This window comes from Exophiala mesophila (assembly GCF_000836275.1).
Source record: "Exophiala mesophila strain CBS 40295 unplaced genomic scaffold supercont1.4, whole genome shotgun sequence".
NCBI lineage: Eukaryota > Fungi > Ascomycota > Eurotiomycetes > Chaetothyriales > Herpotrichiellaceae > Exophiala > Exophiala mesophila.
Genome location: NW_015622507.1, coordinates 4,398,421 through 4,419,246, shown reverse-complemented (window position 1 = coordinate 4,419,246; position 20,826 = coordinate 4,398,421). Strand labels below are relative to the sequence as shown.

Genomic DNA, 20,826 nt, shown 5'->3' with positions numbered 1-20,826 from the left:
CACCAGCAACCTGTCCACCAGCAACCTGTCCACCAGCAACCTGTCCACCAGCAACCTGTCCACCAGCAACCTGTCCACCAGCAACCTGTCCACCAACAAACCGTCCACCACCGACCCGTCCGCCGACCCTTAGATCTATTACCTCCTACCAAGATCGATGCGCCCCGCGATCCTTCAGCTGCTCTGCCAGTCAAAGTAGTCGTTACCGATTGGTCTTGGCTAAAAGAGCCACCTCCTACCTGGTGTGTGAATCTTGACCAAGTTCCTGGCATGATCAAAGATTCCTTGATTTGGCAATTGAAATCTAGAAAGAGACTTCCATTAGACTCACCCTTCCGAAAGGATCCCTTCTTCATGCCCAGATTCTCATTCGCACCCGAGATTGGAAATGAGGCTATGAACGACCTCACCCATCCAGCACCTCCCTCCACTAATGTGAGCCCATCGCCTTTTCGAGGCCCCTACCTCGATAGTTCTGACGCCGATGCCCGTTCAGAATTCCTTCTAACTGGAGCAAGTCTTGTGGAACGATACACTTCAAAATCGACGTGGGACGGGGCGAAAGATCTCGAGCTCCTGACAAAGCAGAGATACCTGAAGTCTAAAGCAAAGTACCAACATACGGACTCCTCGAAAAGAATGCTACTGGCAGACAAGGGTCGTGGTGAATTCCCATTCGCCGCCTATCTGCGTACACGCCATAGCATCCCAACATGCTTCCGAATTCCGCTGCCCAAGACGATTTTAGTCAGCCACGATGCACGAGCGGACATGATTTTCGAAATCTTTGGAATTGTTCGCGAACCACAGGGACACTGGGGTCCAGCCTCTCCACCCGCCTTCATCGAGATCGCTGATCTATTCTTCCCTCAGTACCCTGAATCCCTCAGAGTGGTCCCCAGCAACTTTTGCCGTGCTGAATCCCCTTTGGACATTAGTACGCTAAGACAAATGGCAGAATGCGAATTACTTTTGAGTAAAGAACACCACAACAAGAACATCATCAGAGCCATCGTCCGTGCCATCCCGAAGGCCTCTATTCAGCCAACCGACAATCAGCGTTCGGATCAGAAGGACCCAACGACCGGGGGCTGGCCGCCTCCGCCTCACGAAGTCGGGAGATACGACATGATGGCTTATCAGACCTTCCGCATCCCACCGAGGGTAATTGTGCCTTTCTCTAGATATGTGCTTGACAGAGATATTTCCGATCGTGGAGATGATTGGGCTTCCCCTTTCGGATGATTCGGCACGGTTTGTGCGGCCAGACTGTGTGTTTGATTATGCATTGTTTTGTATGTGTGTCCGTCAGAAGGATCTGATGACTTGACCATGGGAATGGGGATTTTTTTGCCCAAAGGGAAATTGTACTGCTTTTTGCGAATGATGGAGTCTACTTTCCTTCATCTTGGTTTTCATGCAGACAAACACCATACGGTTCAGCAGGATACGCGAACTGACATTAGAGTTGGTCAAAGCTGCGGGATCAAGGGATAGTACTGGTTTAATGGTTGATTGATTGAATAAATGTCAGATCCTAGAAGAATAATATTCGAATCCCCCAAAAAAGAATTAGGATGTAAAACACTCAAGTTCTTCGTCTAGCCTGGTATCAACTACTTAGAACGAGCTTCTGCATCTGCTAAAACTATCCTCTCTGGTGTGTTGCGCTGAGGCGATAAAAGGCAAGATATGGGTGCAACAAAGAACCCATGTCCCCTTTCCCATTTTTCGTTGTTACAATACCCGTTCCTCAATCTAGTCATGCAGTCTAGACCTTGACGAAGCAAAAAGCATGATAAAAGGACACAGCCTCCATTTCCTCATCTGTCAATACAGTCTCTCCACCCTCATACCTAGTAACTCCCATCCTGACCGCCAATTGCATCAACTCCCGATTGCCCCTCTCAGACTCGAAGACGGCTGGGAATGGCTTACGATACCGTTGCTCGAGGTTGAACCCTTCAGCCATAGCGCGGAAGGCTTCCCACGGCACCACAAATTCAGGGACGTCAACCGCTTCGGCCATCCAGTAGGTGTATTTCCATGCAAATGGGGGTCGGAAGCTGCCGTCGCTGGCGAGTGGTTGTGCTGGATCGAGTGGGAACCGGACTTTGTAGATCGAGTTGCCCCATGATGGGCCGTCGTCGGTGTCGTCGCCTTCGCCGTCGGCCTTGGGTTTTGCAGAAGGCGATGTGTCGTTGTTGCTATTACTGGCTGTTGAAGTCGGTTCAGTGTCCGCAGTCTTGTCCACATCTGTGGTTGCTTCGGTAGACGGAGGCGGAGCTCTTTTGGCGTGCCATTCGCGGATATGTTCGGCAGAGACATCACTGTTTGGCACAACACCAATGAACCGGCCACCTTTCTTCAGACTGCCGGCGACATTGCGTAGCATCATCTGCACTTTCTCCTCCGACTCAAAGGCATAATGCATGGTGAACATGGCCGTGACCACATCGAAGCCACCGCCGGAGAAACGAGACGTTGGACCATTTCCCGCATTCGGGTCAATTCCAACTTCGCTCACGATAGGAACTTGGCCGATCCACGCACCGAAGCAGTCTTGAGGAATGAAGTGAGCATCGAAAATGGGCTTTCGACCTCGCCGCATTTGCTGGTATCGGTCGCGTGCTTGATTGATGCTGGTTTCGGCTGGATCAAGGCCAACATACAGTCCGACCACTTGTGGTGCAAGCTGCCACTTGCCCAGATCGCCTCCTTTGCCGCAGCCAATGTCTAGAACTAACAATGGCTTCTGCATTTCTGGCTCCTTGGCCTCTTCACCCCAGCCTAATTCCTCGACTTCGGCCTTTTCGTCAGGACTGAATTTGTGAATGATGCAGGATTTGATCCAATTGTTGAAACTCCGCAATCCCTTGATCTGAGACTCATTCCTTCGCCAGTCTCGGCCACGCTCTTTGACCCATTCTGGTCGAGCATTGTAAAACTGATTGGAAACTTCCTGTACTCCACGTTTGGGAGCTGCAGCTTGTTTTGCCTCTCGCTCGGCAGCTAGGCGTTGTTGTTCAGCAAGAACATTACGACCTCGTCCTCTTCCACCACCTGGGCGGATGATCTCTCGAGGTGGTGAGTCACGGATAGGCGAAGGAGATCTTGGACGGCGAGGAGGCGAGCGTCGTTTGTAAGCGTCTGGGAGACCATGTCGTCGGGGAGACCTGGATCTTCGGCGAAATGAGTCCCCGTTTCTGCGTCGGTCATCTCGACGTCCGTCTAGATCAGGTCTTCGACTGTATGCGGACGAAACTGGCCTGGATGAAGAGACTTCACCGTCTTCTCTAGGCTTGCGCGGAATTCGCGGTAGATCCGACGGTACTCGTGGAGGGAGTTTATGTCCTTGTGTCCCATTATTTTCTGGCTTTTTGGGTTGATCACGTTGTTCATAAGGAGATGGAGAAGACCTTGGCTTCTTTGAATTGGGCGATCCTGGTCCATTAGGGGCTTCAGCTCCATTACTCTCTTTCACTTGTCTGTCACCTGAAGTTGAACGTCTTCTCTTGCGCGTTTGTTCTGCGTCTACTAGGGGACTTGATGAGGTGGCTGCGCTTTGTTTTGGGACATCTTCTGCTTCCGTGATAGCATCTTCTGGTATGGTCTCTGGTAGCTGCTTGAAAATGTCCCTGGCTGGATCATAGGCGACGGAAGAACGTCTGCGAGGGGCATTTGTCTGCTGTTGAACAGGCATGGCCGCGGAGGGGGAGTGCTAGGTTTCAAGGCGATGGAGGGATCTCAAAACTCTGACGCAGATGCATGGAGGATGGAGGATGGCGTAGCTCTGGTTTTAAGGGCGATCAACCATGGATTGACTGTCGTTAATAAAAGAATCCAACGACACAATATCGTCGGATTAGTGACTAGGGTGAGGTCATAGTATGCTTCATTCAAGTTAATATCGTCCAGGTTGAAGTCGTAGTGACAGGTTGGCATTACGCGTGACTGTGTTTCGGCGGAGAAAAATTAAGGTGGATCCGAGGACAATTCACGTAGTTTCATTTCCGCCCAAACGAGATCGCTCAGTACGGTATATATACGTTCGATCAGGTCAGACGTGAAGTTCAGGCCAATATTAAGGATACAGCAATGGGGTGAATTGTACAAGGACTTCACCACTCGAGATTACAGTCCATAACTGCTTCAAGCTTGTGATTAAGATCTCTGGCTAATTTAGAGTGAGTCCAATATGTCCTGAGGACGATTGTGCAAATGTAGTGTGGCGTGAATCAATCAAATGTGATTTTCTTCCCACTGAACTGGGCCGGAGCTTGAGACTGCATCTTTCGCTTTTTGGCGGCTTCCCAGGATGGATGGATTGGGCCCTGATCGTCACGTTTCTTCTGTGGTGCTGTCTCAACATGTCTTTGTGCTCCTCGTGCATGTGAATGAGAGGCTTTACCTCTGTCTCTGGTAGCAAAGCCTCGCTTAGCATCCCCTCGACCTGTGATGGCCCCTCTTTTCGCGTCCCACCCGGCGTTTCTATCATGGTTGTCTTTCTGTTTCTGAAGATGTTTCGCCTTTGCGCCATACTTCTTTTCTGCGATTTGCTGTCTGGCTTTTTGCCCACGCCGATTTTTACGTACTTGGATAGTTCCTGCTGTCTCGTCGTCAAAGGCGGGCGGCTCATCTGAGTCGGAGCCAGAATAGTATCCACCCATACTCAAGGATGGAAGAAACGCCGTTTTAGAGACCGGCTTCATATTTGTCGACCGTGTGAGTTGGCCGTCAAGAGTATCGGAGCTGTCATCGCTCAAGTCGGCTTCAGAAAGCGAGGGTGACGGCATTTCAGCTGTCAGTCCATTGTGGGATGACCTTGGTTCAGCCGGGCCATTTTTAGAGTCGATATAAACTTCTGTTTCATCTTGATCGGAACCTGAATTTGAAAAGCCGTCGAAGTCATGGTCTTCGACTGCAACTTTTTCTGATGGCTGAGTATGGTCACTTGGACCTTTCTGAGTATCATCCTTAGGGTTGGCGGATAGACCTAAAATACCAAAAACGGTTGTGACGATCTCCCGCATGGCTGTTCTGACTGGCGCAGCGCTGAACAGCCTTGCAAGGACATTGGCTTCTGCACCAGCCCTTGTACCCGTTGAATCGACCGACGGGTTGGGTCCATAGATTTCAATGAAAGCAGGGTGCTCCCTGATTCTTTTGGTTTTGAATAAATGTCTGAAAAGTTGACTCTTGGCCGTGTGGGTGAGATCCAACTGCTTGAGGCATATTACCTCTTCACGGAGCCTTAGTAAAGTATGAGGATCGCTGCTTGCGGTCTTCTGCCGTCGGCCTAATTTTTGTCGTTCGATGCCGCGAGCGAGTTTCAACGCCGCCACGAGGCTTTTCTGTGATTGCTCCAGCCGCGCTTTGAGTCTCGAAACTCTGATTCGAAGCGCTTGATCCAAAATTCCAGACTCATCGGCGTCGACGGCTTCTTGGCGCTTTCGTTTTGACATGTCGTAAACTGTGGCGTGTTGAAAAGTCAGCCTGTGACTGGTACGCCCGAAAGAGGACTTATGTACCTTGTGATAGAGAATCGATTCATAGACTCGAGTTTTTGACGATGCAGCGGAACACTGTCGCCAGACGATCTAGAGTTTCACCGCAGCCTTGGCATGATGGTAAAAGGCCTGAATGCTCCGCCGAAATATTAGAAGGTTGTAATGACAGTAGCCTCAAAGTCATCAGCACCTACGTTGGCGTGGGTGGCACGGGTGGCTGCGGGGTCAGCCTGCAGGATCGAGCCTTTATCATCTGTCAGTCAGAATTCCAAAGATGTGGGCAGTGATTGGCCTAACTATTTCAATCCTTCTCTTCATGAGTTCGTGTATCATTACTCAATCGGCATTCATCGACGAATCAATTACATTGATCTTGTGGTAGGGTGACGCCTTTCAGTTCCTGTCGGGCCTGAATAGACATGGGCTTGTGTTGCCATCCTATGTCATCTCAGCCTGCTTCGTACACGCTATTTGTCAATGAGATTTCATTGTCTTGAATGTGATCCGGGGCTGAGGGCTGAGAGCTGAAGGCAGGGCCTGAGGCGCCCACTCCCAGGTTGCCTTGCGCCTTCCTTCAGACCTTTGGGCCTCCTGCCATAAGCAAAAACTTCCCTCCGCGGTTTCCGTTTCTAATTTCTACGTGCATTAAAGAAGAGCCTCATGAGCCTGTAACCAGGTCCTAATTCATTTCTATCTTGTCAACCCTCTCAGCTCGTTTCTGACTATTGTATATTAATTGCGCGACTCATGGCAATGACATTGTCTAAGGTCTCTCTGCTTGTGTTGGCTCTCCTTGGTTTCTACACTCTTTGGGTCTTTCCATACAAAAATGGCTTGCTCAAGATACTGGGCCATCAGACAGAACCTGGAGCAGTCATTCCAGGTCCCACTATCGCACCCATGAAGCAGACCTATACAGGTATTCGTCCGGTTGACAATCAGCTGACGGTGCTGGTCAGCTTCTTCTATACCGCGATTGATGGCAACCGGGCCGATATCTCACTCTCGTTCTTAGCACTGGGAGGTCAAGTCCTCGGTCTGTGGGTGTTGATCATGGTGGAATCTCTCAGAAACGCTCACCGCGGCATGTTCTTCTTGACCGCGTAAGTATCATCCTTGACCATAGAGGTGGAGCTAACCCCATACAGTACAACGTTGTTGGGTCTCGGTGTCGCCATCATCGGTTATGCCTGTGTCACTCCGTTGTGGTTCATTCTCCATCTATGGACATCGCCAACAGTCGTCAGGCCCAAGGCTGATCACCTTCTTGTCAATATCCCCATCATGCTAGCCATCATACCGGTCAGCATATCGCTTGGATTTGGCCTCCCATCAGTCTTGATGACTCTACCCGCACCAAGCTTCATCACCTTTGAGACCAAGCAGATCTTCGCTGCCATTCAGCAAGGATGGGCTTTGTGGATTGGAATATCTCAATTTAGTCTCTCGACACTTGCGATGATATTCGACCCAGCAGCATCGGTGTTAGATGAGGAAGAGAAGCGAGTGAAAACGATCAAATACCTGCGTGGGGTCTACCTTTTCAGTATCCTGTCCTCTTCAGTGCCACACCTTGCAGGACTAAGCCTGTCTTTGTTAGCATATGCATTTCCGGTTTTGTTCAGCCCGACGTACCTCCCGCAATTGCAGCCTCAACAGATCTACTGGCCAGTCAATCCCTTCTCGTCACAGGAAGTCAGGACTCTCCCCGAGGGCGCCCTCTGGTTCTTGCAATGGGATTTGATCGTAACAGTAGCAGCCAATCTGGTTTGGGGGATGTCGGTGGGAGCTAGTGGCAGAGAGCAACGGTCGACTATCGCTCAGACATTGATTGGATTGGGTCAAACCGTCATAACCACTCTTGTCCTAGGACCCAGTGCTGCGGTTGCCTTTTCGCTTTGGTCTCGAGATGAGCTGGTGTTTCGGAGTTCAACTGCGGTCGGCAAGAAGCATCAGTAGCCAGAGCTGAAGACAGAACAATCATCTGGGGGAACACGGCGGTGGAAAACAAGGCAAAGAGTCAAGTGTTTTGAAAGAAGACCCTTGATGCCGTGTAGAATGTCTAGATAGTTGGGACCTTTCCTCCAAGAATCATGATGCTCTCTGGGCCATTGATGGGCGAGTCTCGGCTACACCGCTACTCGACATCGCGTCACATGCATATGCTTGCTCTTTACTCTCGTAAACGCGTCGATTCGCGACTAACGATACAAGATTAGAAGCACTCCACGTGCACTGACGCTTTTCATAATATCACAACTGCGATAACACAGAGCAATCTCCACGTTCAATAACGCGTCAAATGATAAATGATACAGCTGCCAGAGTTTGTGGGAGATTGAAGTCTAATGCCTCAGACACGCTTCACACGGTTCGTATCAGCACGAGCAGGTGTGATTGGCTGCAAGCTGTTCCGCAGTCATCATTTCCCTTCCCCCACCAACCCATCATCACCATCAATGCCACACACACACACCATGTGCTTGTCCCGCTCCGCATATTTATCGATGCCGGGGTAGCGATATCTTCAGGCTCTCCATGCGCAAACCTGCTCTCGCCACTTAGTTCTCTTTTCACACCTAAGCCAACAAGAGAACATCAACCATCTCGAGAGATAACTCAAGTCACCCATCGACCATGACTGCCGCATAGCGATTTCGCCACCTTCAGAACACCACTCTCCCAACACTCTCCGTTCCTCCCCACGCCTTTAAACACGCCGTGATCCCGCGAGATCACAGCGAGGCGACTGGCAGGATTCACGGAGACACCATCGTCCATCTCTCCACATGAGCCACAGTCTCTGGCAATCCCTCTTTCAAGATGATGTCGATACATTTCGACAATACCTGGCCAGCGCCACGTATTCCACCGGCCCCCAACGTCTTCCCTCCAACTCCCACACCGGCGCAACTGGTCTGAAACTCGGCAGCCCAGGGTCTTTGGCAACGTCTCCAAAGACGCCATTCAGGTCAAGGAAGAGCCATGGTCATACAACGCCTGGCGCAAGTTCGAGCAAGAATGCTGGCATTGTCCTGACAAGAGCCGAGGTCAACGCCAGAGACATCTTTGGAAGGTCCATCCTACATCATGCAGCCTCGTCCCAGTCAGAGAACGCCCTCGAATTCGTCAAAGCCCTACTAGAGATTCCCTTCTTGGATCTCTATGCTCAAGATGCAGAGAGTGGGTGGACCGCCCTGCATCGCGCACTCTATCATGGCAACATCGCCATTGCAAAGGCAATCATGGTACGCGATCTACAGGCCGCCACAGACTTTACAATCAATACCGTGCATACGCATGCGGGTGGTTTGGTCAAGATCAAAGACCACGAAGGAAACAGCCCGTTCGAGGTGTTTGGCCTGACCATTGCTCCTCGGTCAATCGACAGTGACACCTCGGCGCTCCCGTCGGGCATCGCAGACGACGACAGTGTCAACGGAGTTGACTATAATGACGATGGCAACGACAACGATCGAGTTTATCGTGGTGTCATCCCGACTGTCAATCTTGAAGGGGATGATGTCTATGCCTTCGGCAGTAACAAGAACTTGTCTCTAGGACTTGGAGATGAAGACGATCGGCAGTTTCCAGGCCGTGTTCAACTGACGCGCCCTGAGCATCTCGCCCAGCGCCTACATGAAGACCTTGTCTCGATCCGACGGGCTTTTTTGGGACAGGATGATCAACACACAGCTGGCGCTGATACCTTATCTTTCCTGGACCTTCCGGCTGTCGTTCGTCATAAACCAATCACGATACAAAATGTTGTTATGGCAAAGCTCCATACCGCAATATTGACAGATGACCCCTTCTCTAATCTTCATATGTGTGGTTATGGCCCGGGAGGGCGCCTAGGCACAGGCGATGAAGTTACCCGTTTTACCTACCAATGCATTCAAGGAGGCGGGCTAGCTAAGCGTCGAATATGTTGTGTGGCTCTAGGACAGGACCACTCCATCGCAGTCACTTCCGAGGGTGAAGTCTTCAGCTGGGGCAGCAATCGCTTTGGCCAGCTAGGCTATGCCCTCCCGGAGTCAACCAAAACTGAAGCCCCAATACAGCTGATTCCCCGCCAGCTATTCGGTTATATTAAGAAAGAGCTCGTTATAGGTGCCGCCGCTTCTGCGATCCATTCAGCGATTTATACTTCCAATGCGGTGTATACCTTTGGGAAAAATGAGGGACAGCTGGGTTTCATGGATGCCGATGCCCGCTCACTAGAAGCTCAGTTTATACCGCGGCGAATAGGGGTGTCAATCCTGCAGCATTCGATTAAATCTGTGTCTGCTATTGACCGTGCCACTGCTGTCTTGATGGAGAATCATGATGTTGTTGTCTTTACTCATTACGGATTCACCAAGGTTTCTTTCGACCTCGAGAGTTTCACCAATTACTACATGGCTGACAATCTTTCTGCTATGCACAACAGAGAGACGAATTATATCAAGCAAATAAGTGGAGGAGGGCATACACTTTGCGCCATGTCTTCTTATGGTGAGGTCTACACTATCGATGTCCCTCAAGTCTCGGAAACAGCACCTTCAAACATGTCGACCACAAATCCAACCAAAGCCCGCAACGCATTGCCCAAGCCAACCAAGGTCTGGTCTATTCGCAAAGACCACATGTCGGCAATTGATGTCGCCGTGGGCCAGTATGGTTCTGTGATTCTCTGCACGGCCGCTGGCTCTGTTTGGCGCAAGGAAAAGCGGGCCAATATAAAGGCAGTGAATGACAAAAGCCTCGGCAAGACGCGCCAGAAAGATTACAAGTTTGTACGGATTCCACACTTGACCAATGCTGTTGCTGTTCGAAGCAATGCGTATGGAGCTTTTGCCGCAGTCCGAAAAGACAGCATGGTGACTCGTCAGCAGATCATTCCTGCTCCAGCATCTCTCTGGGAAGACCTCTTCCCGCACCTCCCATTTCATAACTATGGCCATTCATCCGGGCCGAATCGTGGCGATTACAACGCAGCCCAAATTGCCAGAGCCATTATCGCCCATCCTGATGCAGAGTCCGACATCATCACCATCTGTCAGCGTCAAAAGCCATTATCACAAAGCCAGTATGACTTGTGGATTACCTCAAATGTCACAGACGCGAGATTTCCCGTGCACTCCTTTCTGCTGAAAGCAAGAAGCCCAGTGCTTCGCTCTGCACTGACTGAATTCTCGGAGAATTACTACTACTCGATCCCAGAGCTGATGTCAATCGAGTATGACCACGATGGCGACATTCAAATCAAGTTCCAAGGGGCGGATTTCTTGACCTTGGCCAACTTTGTGTTCTATCTCTACACAGAAAGCGTGATTGATGTTTGGCATTACACATCACAGGCTCTTCAGAGTGCTCCACGATATCGATCTGTCCGTCTGGAACTGATGAAGATTTCCAGTCAGCTGGAATTGCGCCATTTGGAACGTGCTGTCCGGGTAATGACTCCACCAGCTCGGTGCTTGAATCAAGACATGGAACTCGCTATTCTTGATCCCGACTTTTACTCTGATGCCGATGTTGTGATAGAGTTAGCAGGAGGTGCTGAGCTACCGGCCCACAGCGTGCTCCTTTGCACCCGGTGTCCTTTCTTCAACGGACTTTTCCACGGTCGAGCGCGTGGCAGGTGGGTGTCTTCGCGCAAGGAAGCCGCCGACGAAGATGTCGAGGCCGTCAGAGTCGACCTGAAACACCTCGACAGGAGTGTCTTCTCCTTGTTGTTGAGGCATCTCTACGCCGACACGGGAGCAGAATTGTTTGATGATATATCCACCAGCACCATTGACGAATTCCTTGACGTGGTGATTGAAGTCATGTCAGCTGCTAATGAACTGATGCTGGATCGCTTGACACAAATTTGTCAGGAAGTTGTGGGGAAATACGTGACGGTACGCAACGTGTGCTCTCTGCTCAATACCATTTCAGAGTGCTCCGTGGACAACTTCAAGCTTGCTGCTTTGGAGTACATATGTCTCAATCTCGAATGCATGCTGGAGCTGAAGCTTCTGGACGAATTGGATGAGGACCTTCTTATTGAGCTGGACGACGTTGTTCAAGCTAATCAGCTCTCGTACTCACCTTTTGCACGCAGTGGCCGAGCTGAAGACGAACTGATGGACATCTACCCTGAATTGCCAATGCAGATTGAGATCAGCAAGCGGAGACGAATAGATTCTATGAGACTCAGGTCAAGGCTGGTTGACGATGAGGATCGTTTTGCGACTACTAAACACCGGGTTGGGAGCCTTGAGCGACAATCGTCATCGCCGCTGATCCGAGGTCCTCTCTCTCCAGAAATAGACGAGTCTCCGGACCTTACACCCAGCCCCAGCCCAGCAATTTTCGCACAAGATGAAGGAGATGATTTGCCTTTCAACATGGACGAGGACAACATACGGCTCCCAGGGGTCATGGACAGCCATACGACTGCTCCTGGCGTCAAGTCGGGATCAGGGAACGCGTTGTCTAAGGCAGAGTCTCGGCCTTCCCTGGCCAAGGTCGGAAGTTCGTACCGAGGCGACGAGCAACCGACGCTACCTGCGAGCCCACGGACATCAGGACTGGGCATATCTAGGTCGCCTGTGATGGCTACAGTCCCTGTCAGTGGATTTTCTGCGCTTGCAAAGGTGCCATGGCAGAAGCCTGACCAAGCTTCCCCCAAAACCGATCTCAAGGACATCATGGCACAAGCCTCGGCGTCGCGAGTGTCGAATCTAACCCAAGCAATGCAGAATCTGACAACGTCATCTAAAGGCACATCGAAATTGTCGCAGAAAGAGCGCAAGAGACAGCAACAGCAGATAGCCAAAGACATGGAAAGCAGACCCGTTGGCCTCACTCGGAATGCAAGCGGCTCAGGGGCGGAGCCTGCACCAAGTCCATGGCAGATGATAAGCAAGGCCAAACCGGCGGCTTCTTCGCCACCCGTACAACCAATGCAGAACGGCTCTGGGCCGAGACCGCTGAAACAATCTATGACTATGCGACAAACGATCGCTGGCGGTCAGGCGAGCTCAACAGATTCGGCAGTTACTCCAAAGCGGGCACCTCCGTCTATAGAACTTGCATCGACGTCTCAAAGCACACCACCGCAGATACAGTCCATTCGGCACACACCGCTGCCTCCACGACGTTCATCAGCATTTGATGCTCGGACGTCAATGAGCGAAATTCTCGCCCAACAACAGATCGAGAAGTCGGTGGTTAAGGAAGCTGCGGCAAAACGGTCTCTTCAAGATATTCAACAGGAGCAAGAGTTCCAAGAATGGTGGGACAATGAAAGTCGACGAGTACAGGAACAAGACGCGAACGATGAACGTCGAGGATCTCGTCGCGGCAAAGGCGCACGAGGCTCATCTGGGCCTCGACGTGGTGGTGGACGAGGTGGGAAAGGGGTCAAACCCACTTCTGAAGGGCAAGAAACCTATATTCAGACAGCGACCACAGAGCGTGGTCCAGGCGAGGGGCGAAACAATAATGGAGCACGAGGTCACACTCGGGGTCGGGGCCGGGGCCATATGGGCGGACACAATCGAGGATCAAGGCAACAAACTTTGTAATATTTGAACTACAGTATTGTGAGACACAATCATAGATCTCTTCTTTTCGTTCCGTGGACCTCTTCCCAACCAGTTCAGCTCGACCAGGTAGCATCAGCCGTGACGGATTCAGGCAGAGAGCCGAGCGAAACGGGAGCCTGAAAGCAAAGCCAGACAGGAAAATAGTTCCAATCAAATCATCAGGCTGAGGTGATGAGTGTACTGTATGGGGAGTGTACTGTATGGGGCTTCAGCTGCCGCGAGTAGGTCTGGATGGTGAGGAATTGGGAACGTGGTACAAATAAAACAAGATGGGTCTCGACCATGAATATCTCTCGAATCGTAGTCCCTTGTCTTCATCTCTCACACTCCACTGAATCTGCCTGGCATAAATGGGCAAGGGGGAACATGGGGCGAACGCGGGGATGGCGGGATCGAGGGGTGGGAATGGTAGACAAAGTAGCAGCAAGATGGAGAGTGGCAGGCCGTGGTAGGCAGACGTTCGGTTACTGTAGTACATACATGACCAGGATCGTCAAATCTGAAAGTAGTCAAGGTCTTTGCTCGTGCATAGAGAGTTGGCGACGTGGGGGAGATTTAGTAGTAGACTCCATCTGAGATGCATACCAGGTCACAGGCACAGGCTTGTATATACGAGGGTAATGTTGCACAAAAGGGGAATAGAAGACCCTGATGAAGCCACGTAGATAGACGTCAAGAGTCACTCGTCAGTAAGATGCATGTACTATGGTGGTGATGGTTCACAATGGTGGAGTTATAGTCAACATGACCAGCATCATGACTTGCTGGCTCGAAACAATGAGTCAACCGTGTTCTTCAAGATCAATTAAGTCAAGTATGTGCATGTGCATTGATATTGTCCTCTATTGTGCGTTGACCACGATCACCATCTACCATGCCATGTCATGCCATGCCATGCAGGCATTGTGGGCTCACAGATGTGCAGTGGCATGTTTCTTAAAGAAAACAAAAGGAAAAAAAGGCAACCTATGATGGTTTGCACGGCACTCCGGGGGCTGGTCCAGCTGGAAAGTCTGCCTGTGCCTGTACTTGTGCCTGTACCATGCCTGTAGTGTGTACCTGTGGCCCCCCGAGAGCCAGTGACATTGTCCGGCAGATCCCCTTCATCCTGCATGTATCTGGTTACGCGAGATGCAGGCTGAGAGATGGGGCATGATGGGCCACAGGAAATACGGCACACGCACACCAGGCGAGGATCCTCAGCATCTCAGCCCTCCCTGGCTGGCTTGGTGACTGGGATAATTGGTAGTGGATCATGTCGTGAGGACAAGTCATCAGTACTTAGTGAGAATTGAGGTCATGCAGTGAACTTCAGTCGCTTGCCCCCAGTGAGGCCCCAAGGCCCCTCGGCCCCTCCTCAACCTTTCACCCCACCTAAAGCGGCAGCGAATATTCAAGCATTCCTGTTCTGTACGCCTCATGCAAACAAGTGGATGGTCACTGGGTACTGGTCAGTGGTTGATTTCCAGGTTCACCGGCCAGCTTTAACGAAATGTCCTTGTGCAATGAGTGGAATTGATTGAGGCCCAATACAGCCAGTCTGCCTCGAGGTCTATGGCTAAAGGTACCTAGCACTACCTAAGGTACGGTAGGTATCTAGGTACTCACTTAAGTACCCAACGCCCCCCTCGCCAAATCAACTCGCCTAGATACCTCAGGTATCTAGGTAACTTAGGGAGGTACCTACCAATGTATCCCCAGGTACTGATCAAAGAAATCAGCCAAGCCGGAGTTTACCACCTCTCACCTGCTCCTTCCTGCGATAAGCAAGCTGTGTTACCCTGGCTTGCTGTTCAAATCGTTGACTAATCCTAGATTGCCAGTTCATCTGTATCGACAGACAAACATCAAACCATACATCACACATCATACAGAAAAAATGATTGAGGAATGGTTGAGGTCTCAAATAGACGAGGCTAGCATGGTCTAAGCGTTTAAGAACCGCATTGCTTGCTCGGGGAAGCTGTGGGGAGCCATGCGAGCTCAATAAATCACGACTTTATCTTCCTCTCTCGGTTAGTACCGAGCTTGTGGAGCGGATTAGCGGCCGAGGGGCTCTTGATAAGTGTCTTAGGCGTTATTAGTGTATGTGTTAGTTGATGGTCGAGGACAACAGTAGTGGGAATAGTGAGAGTCTGATGCCATCAGTCAGAGCCGTGACTCTCTCTCTGTCTCGCTCTCTCATCAATCAGACCCTTAGACCCTCAATCCGTCACTGCAGGTCTCTCTTGTCTGCCTTTGCCGCCAACCACTGTCACTACATACACCATCATTCACTTCCATCCATCACCTCTCTTTCGAACTACCAGATACATCTCTCGCTCTCCATCGTTGCCTGGGTTCCACCATCTCCAACCCACCCGCCATTTGCTCCGTCTGTTACTTTCATCTTCCGTCGCCTGACCCGCCGAGTCCTCTCCATCCCAATCACATGCGGTTGTCGTCACAAGCCTGCTCCTCAACACCATCACCCTCCTTTGTTCCACCTCCGTCCCAATACCTTACCTCCCATCCAGGCTTGGAATCAACTCTCTCTTCCACCTGATTCTTCCCTAGCCCTCCTTCCTTGCAGTGCCGGGACCAAATCCTCGAGTCATCTCCCCAGCCTAGCAAATGTCCTGACCGCTGCACCTCTACACTGCCTCCCATGCGGATCCAGTGCCTCTTCATCTGTGCAATTCACTGTAAAATCATGGACGGCTATCGGATACATCACATCCTCGATCCACTCAGCCAAACATAGGCCAGGCAACATTCACTGCTCCCCTTCAACAACCATACGTTGCCCACCAACACACCCCATCTCCGTCCTCCTCTCGTCATGCATCAACACCCACGTCCGCCACCGGTGACAGCATCCCCCGCAGCCTCTGAACAAACCAACCCCACACGAACCAACAATCCTAGGGATCAAGACCCTCAGATCCGTCGAGCCACCTCCCCCATCACTCAGGGCTCCGGTTCTTCAGAAGAGTTTGCAAATGCTAGACAAGATCAACCTCCAGAAAACCCAAACACTCAAATGCAACGACTGAATCAAGTCGTCCAAAACTTTCATACCAAATCCGCTCTGATCATCCTCCACTCCCGAGTCGATTTGCCTCCTGCTTATCATAAAAACCAAGATTCCAAGCGTATCAATCGTTGGTTCAATCTTCATATCGACGAAACCGACGAATACAAGGATGATATCAAGAGGTGGAAGACATGCGATGTTGTCCATGACCGACCTCCTCCACTCATCATAGAGACCTTTCTCACTGCAGATGTCCTACAACAAGGCCAACGTTTGGTCATCCTCGATGACGACGGGAAGAGATGGGATGTCCAAACCATCCTCGACTCGCTCTATGCCAAAACCCGCGGAAACCAGAGATGGCCTGCTGACTCCAATGAGATCCTCTTGGAAAGATGGACCATCGAGTTGGGTCGACCCTCGGCTCCCATCCCACCAGATCTAGCCAATCTATTACCTCTGGTCTACAAAAAGAGTATTGTCTTGTTCCGCTCCCTCTGGACCTACTCCAACTTCCTTCCCGCATGGAAGTTGTCGAGGAAACTTGGAAAGAGTCGGTCTACTATGGGCTTGAAGATCGGCTATCGATTAATCGATGGTTCAGACATGGGGTCCCTGTCGCGACCAGACAATCTAAGTCTTCCCCTCTTCGATTCCAGTGCCGAAGTTGTGACAAAGTATGAGTTTGGTACGACCGACTCGCCTGCTGGCCCCTTCTCTGTCAGTGTCCTCCATCGAACCAACTGTGACTTTCGGATAGACGACTCGGAAGAACTCCTCAGCTCGAGATTTCTCGGTACCGACGACAACTTGTTCCAACCTTCTGTAGCAGGTAGGCCTTCTCACACGGAAGTAGGCTCGTTACCCATTGACCGTCGGCGAACCCTTCTGGAACGTCCGGAGCTTGGTCATGCCTATGGGAGTCTATCTACTTTTCACCAGGCCGGCATCGCTCCGGGCACTAGCCCCCTTTCCGCACTTCGCAATGCTCAGGATTACGATGCTAGCTCACCTCCAACACCGGAGCCAGCGAGACCCTCTATCAATCCTTACATCACATCCCAACCATCCCGCAATTCTCTTCGAGCTGCGGCAACCGCACGCAGAAGTTCTTTCTCTGTTCAGCCATTCAAAGCACCGCCACTATCCGCCTCGCCGTATGGCTCATCTCCGCTTGCAAGCTCACCCCGAACTCATGCACGAATCCCTACCTTGGGATCCTTGACCGAAGAAGGGGGCATTCCACCTCCAAACGCCCGAACCGTGTCCAGTAGGCGGGCTGGCTCTTTGGCGTCAGACAATGCCGTCGCCTCGTCGGCATCAATCTCCCCCAAGCCCACCTCCGGGACAAGATACAGCAGCAGCTTCAGCCACAGACGAGCTCGATTATCGTCGGGAGGTACCACATTGCGCACCGATGAGGACCAAACAAGTAGTGGAAGGGGAAGTACAACCTCTTCTGCACAACCTGGATCTGGGTTGATGACCGAAGCCCCTGATAGGGCCGGCAGTTCAGCCTCGGTTGGCGACGACGACGACGATAATATCTCGGGCTTCTTGAAGATGCTGGAACTTCAGAAAGATCTCTTAGCCCCCTCTTCGCGTGCTTCGGCGGAAGCATCTACCAAGAGAACTGCAGCTGCCCTGAATCGCTTTCACAGGATGCGTGATTCGAATACTGCCCTCTCCGATTCCATGTCGTCATCGTTCCTTGCTCAGAGGTCGTCAGCATCCTCCAGTCGCCAGTTGTCCGGCGTTCCACCCATGGTCGCGCCAACCTCTGTCTCTACATCCTCGTCTCCGGGAAAGCCCATCTCGCCTCACACACCCCACACGCCATTTGCCCCATCTCGTCTTAGCGCTGCCTATAGTCACGACGACGCAGCCAACACCCCTCATAGTCTAGCCACTCAAGAGCCTGCACCCCCCTCGGAGGCCGAGACTGAGCAAACTGCACAGGCGAGATCAAGTGCGCATGGTCCAATAGACATTCCCAACTCGCCAAGGATCTTTTTACCGGGTTACCAAAGATCAAGTTCGGCACAGCGCCGGCCTTTGTCCGCGGACGAGGATATTGCAGACCTGTACGGTATGCGAAGTGCCAGCACCGGCGCACAAGACAGACGAGCGCTTCAGAAAGACCCCAACTCGCGGGATGAAGTTGATGATGCCACCGAGAACGGTACAGAACCGGCCGAGCATTCAACAGAGCGCACCAGCACCATTTCTCGAAGGCCTCTTCAAGCTCACCGAATGTCTGGCCGAATTGCGACGGATGGAGCTGGGTCTGAGTCTGGATCTGGCCGTTCTTCCGCCACGCCTTACCGACAACGCTCGACGCGAGGTGGCGCAGGCAGAGGACTCACCCCACCACAAACTTCAATATCTAGCTTTGGTGCCAATGGGGGAAGCATCGAACGTGGTGACAGTAGCACGAGTGGTTCATGGGGTCGCGGTGGCATCCGAAGAGGGAGCCGGCCCGACACTCGCTTCGATGAAGACGACTTGCCATTTGCCATGGAAAAGAGTGATTTCCACACCACGCCTGCCACGACCAGTGCCGGCAACAGAATCAACACCGATCGACATGATGATTCAGGCATCAGTGAGCGATGATGATGATGATGATGATGATACGGTCGAAAGACCATGTGGGATTCGCATTAAACGATGGAATCTGCATTTATTTTCAAGAACCTTGGCCTTTGCGCCTCGGGAGTGACAGGCGTCTACCGGATCTTTGACAGTTTTCTTGTTCTGCGTGTACTTGAACCCATTTTTTGTATTGCGTGCACACACACACACACTCACCGTGTGGATTGAGTGGGCATTTGGCCACCGTTACTGTTACCGTTACTACTTCTACTAGCCAGCGATAGATCATGTTTTGTTGTTTGCAATGAAACGGATTCCCAGTCTGGTGAATGACACGCGTCTATGGGGAATGGGAATAGGGAGGGAGCAGGAAGGGAGTGGGATTCTGGATGCAATCCAAGCCGGGAAACTTGAAACTACGTAAGGTACCTACCTACCTAGGTAGCTATGAAATATGAAAGGAATCTCCAATGATACCGATGTTCTCGCAAATCGCACATCGCACATCGCACATCGTATAGCTTGTCAACCAATATAGATCCTTAGGCGGCCGGGCACCCAGGTATATTTCACTTGATCGCCGAAAGTTGGTCCGGAACAGGAAATATCACTGGAATTGTCCACTGGCAGGTAGGGTCATTCGGTAGGTAGAATAGACTTTAGCGCTCTTGTTTCTTCTTTGTCTTTATATGTACAACGTTGTGGTTCCTTTGGTCACAGCTGAAGTGACCAGCAGGTCCCTGACACACTCCATTGGACCCCAGCAGAGTTAATCGCAATTCACCCCAGCACCAAGCCCAATCAGTGCTCATATGGACACCAAAGCCAGGGCGAAAATCATCCCCTGCCACATCATGTATGTCTCTCTATTTCTTTTCTTCCTTCTTCTCCTCCGGCTTAGGCGTAGGCAACTTGAACTGATCAGGTTTGCGATCGACACCCACACCAACCTGTTCCCAAGCACTAGTACCACCTTCAAAGTTACGATACGCTTGAGTCATCTCCAAAGGCTCAACCACAATTCTCTTCTTTTCCTCATCATACCGAATCTCCGTGTATCCAGTCAAAGGGAAATCCTTTCGTAGTGGATGTCCATCGAAACCATAATCGGTCATGATTCGTCGCAGATCAGGATGGCCGGTGAAAAACACGCCGAACATGTCGTATACTTCTCGCTCGTACCAGTTTGCTCCGTCATAGAGAGATGTGATTGATGGGACAGGTGTGGCTTCATCCGCATAGGTCTTGACCCGTATTCGTGAATTGTGTCGTACACTCAGGAGATTGTACACGACTTCGAAACGGTAATTCTTGGTCGGGAAATCAACCGCTGTGATGTCGGCGACCATGGTGTATTCGGCGGCAGTGTGGTATTTAAGGAATGTGAATACGGGAATGACACCTTCGGGACAGATGTAGATACATAGTTCGTCTTTCCACACGGAGAATTGTTGGATGTATTTAGGAAGTGCGGACATGAGGTATTGGCCATATTGATGCAAAGGGAGAGCTTTGTCTGCGTACTTATCCGCTTCGTTAATGATGGGTGCGGTGAGTTTTCCCTGCGCTAGAATCATCATCGTTGGTTAGATAGAATTTGTTTCTCAACGCGAGCAAGGCCCTTACGTGGTCGGGGAGCTTTGCGAAGCTCTGAAAGTAGATCTGGCGGTGCGGTTCTCAATTCTGCATTTTTGTCCTTGGCTGCATCTTGTTGTTTCGCGCATTGTGAGAATGGTGCTGCTGCTCGTTGGAGGGATTTGGACGACGACTGCGAAATCGCTGTCATGCATCGCCGAGGGGCCAGGCGAAGTAACGATTTCGCGGATGCCATGGCGACTGAGGATGAGGCCAAAAGCGGTGAAAGAGTCTCGATAGGTGCCTCACGATTGATGTTGTTCTTATCTCATTCCCCAGTATCCCCTTCTTCTCTCTGCGATGTCAATAGAGTCTGAGAGGTCGTGAGGTAATGGAGGTCATCCAGACTCGACGCTTGCTCATTGGGAGCTCCTCGCTGCCAAGAGTTTAGAAATGATCTAGTCCCATATTGGAATAGCTCGATTTAGCTGGCTTCACGGGCTGCTTTGTCACGGTGGATCATAGAAACCTCCAACCGCCACTGTCTGCT

At 51.2% G+C, this 20,826-nt stretch overlaps 7 protein-coding genes across 7 annotated transcripts in view; 4 read left to right on the top strand and 3 right to left on the bottom strand.

Annotated features, from left to right (window-relative positions):
• PV10_06631 (uncharacterized protein) overlaps positions 1-1,245 on the top strand; it is a gene marked incomplete at both ends in the record, with an annotated part of 2,062 nt that extends 817 nt beyond the window's left edge. The window contains one exon of the mRNA XM_016371451.1: positions 154-1,245. Within this exon, the coding sequence (XP_016223744.1) occupies positions 154-1,245 (1,092 nt within the window). The remainder of the gene's footprint in view (positions 1-153) is intronic.
• A 268-nt stretch (positions 1,246-1,513) lies between these two features.
• On the bottom strand, positions 1,514-3,894 carry PV10_06630 (uncharacterized protein). Its single transcript, XM_016371450.1, has one exon. It carries the CDS (start codon positions 3,701-3,703, stop codon positions 1,772-1,774), a length of 1,932 nt encoding a protein of 643 aa, XP_016223743.1. The 5' UTR covers positions 3,704-3,894; the 3' UTR covers positions 1,514-1,771.
• Positions 3,895-4,142: 248 nt separating this feature from the next.
• Positions 4,143-5,512, bottom strand: PV10_06629 (uncharacterized protein). Its single transcript, XM_016371449.1, has one exon. It carries the CDS (start codon positions 5,463-5,465, stop codon positions 4,239-4,241), a length of 1,227 nt encoding a protein of 408 aa, XP_016223742.1. The 5' UTR covers positions 5,466-5,512; the 3' UTR covers positions 4,143-4,238.
• A 726-nt stretch (positions 5,513-6,238) lies between these two features.
• On the top strand, positions 6,239-7,623 carry PV10_06628 (uncharacterized protein). Its single transcript, XM_016371448.1, has 2 exons — positions 6,239-6,613; positions 6,659-7,623. Exons 1-2 carry the CDS (start codon positions 6,258-6,260, stop codon positions 7,467-7,469), a joined length of 1,167 nt encoding a protein of 388 aa, XP_016223741.1. The 5' UTR covers positions 6,239-6,257; the 3' UTR covers positions 7,470-7,623.
• Positions 7,624-7,979: 356 nt separating this feature from the next.
• PV10_06627 (uncharacterized protein) lies at positions 7,980-13,170 on the top strand. Its single transcript, XM_016371447.1, has one exon. The coding sequence runs from the start codon at positions 8,300-8,302 to the stop codon at positions 13,067-13,069; it is 4,770 nt and encodes a 1,589-aa protein (XP_016223740.1). The 5' UTR covers positions 7,980-8,299; the 3' UTR covers positions 13,070-13,170.
• Positions 13,171-15,293: 2,123 nt separating this feature from the next.
• PV10_06626 (uncharacterized protein) lies at positions 15,294-19,171 on the top strand. Its single transcript, XM_016371446.1, has one exon. It carries the CDS (start codon positions 15,912-15,914, stop codon positions 18,720-18,722), a length of 2,811 nt encoding a protein of 936 aa, XP_016223739.1. The 5' UTR covers positions 15,294-15,911; the 3' UTR covers positions 18,723-19,171.
• A 95-nt stretch (positions 19,172-19,266) lies between these two features.
• Positions 19,267-20,654, bottom strand: PV10_06625 (NADH-ubiquinone oxidoreductase 30.4 kDa subunit, mitochondrial). The gene is made up of 2 exons (XM_016371445.1): positions 20,328-20,654; positions 19,267-20,268 (listed from the first exon to the last, which is right to left on the bottom strand). The coding sequence occupies exons 1-2, from the start codon at positions 20,530-20,532 to the stop codon at positions 19,568-19,570; spliced, it is 906 nt and encodes a 301-aa protein (XP_016223738.1). The 5' UTR covers positions 20,533-20,654; the 3' UTR covers positions 19,267-19,567.
• Between the last annotated feature and the right edge of the window lie 172 nt (positions 20,655-20,826).

What these genes read in the sequence shown, in the direction of transcription:
- PV10_06630 (XM_016371450.1), bottom strand. Translation starts at nt 3,703, where the DNA reads ATGCCTGTTCAACAGCAGACAAATGCCCCTCGCAGACGTTCTTCCGTC.
- PV10_06629 (XM_016371449.1), bottom strand. Translation starts at nt 5,465, where the DNA reads ATGTCAAAACGAAAGCGCCAAGAAGCCGTCGACGCCGATGAGTCTGGA.
- PV10_06628 (XM_016371448.1), top strand. Translation starts at nt 6,258, where the DNA reads ATGGCAATGACATTGTCTAAGGTCTCTCTGCTTGTGTTGGCTCTCCTT. An exon ending in GGCATGTTCTTCTTGACCGC is followed by an intron (nt 6,614 to 6,658) that starts GTAAGTATCATC and finishes AACCCCATACAG; the next exon opens with TACAACGTTGTTGGGTCTCG.
- PV10_06627 (XM_016371447.1), top strand. Translation starts at nt 8,300, where the DNA reads ATGAGCCACAGTCTCTGGCAATCCCTCTTTCAAGATGATGTCGATACA.
- PV10_06626 (XM_016371446.1), top strand. Translation starts at nt 15,912, where the DNA reads ATGCATCAACACCCACGTCCGCCACCGGTGACAGCATCCCCCGCAGCC.
- PV10_06625 (XM_016371445.1), bottom strand. Translation starts at nt 20,532, where the DNA reads ATGGCATCCGCGAAATCGTTACTTCGCCTGGCCCCTCGGCGATGCATG. An exon ending in TCGCAAAGCTCCCCGACCAC is followed by an intron (nt 20,269 to 20,327) that starts GTAAGGGCCTTG and finishes TGATGATTCTAG; the next exon opens with CGCAGGGAAAACTCACCGCA.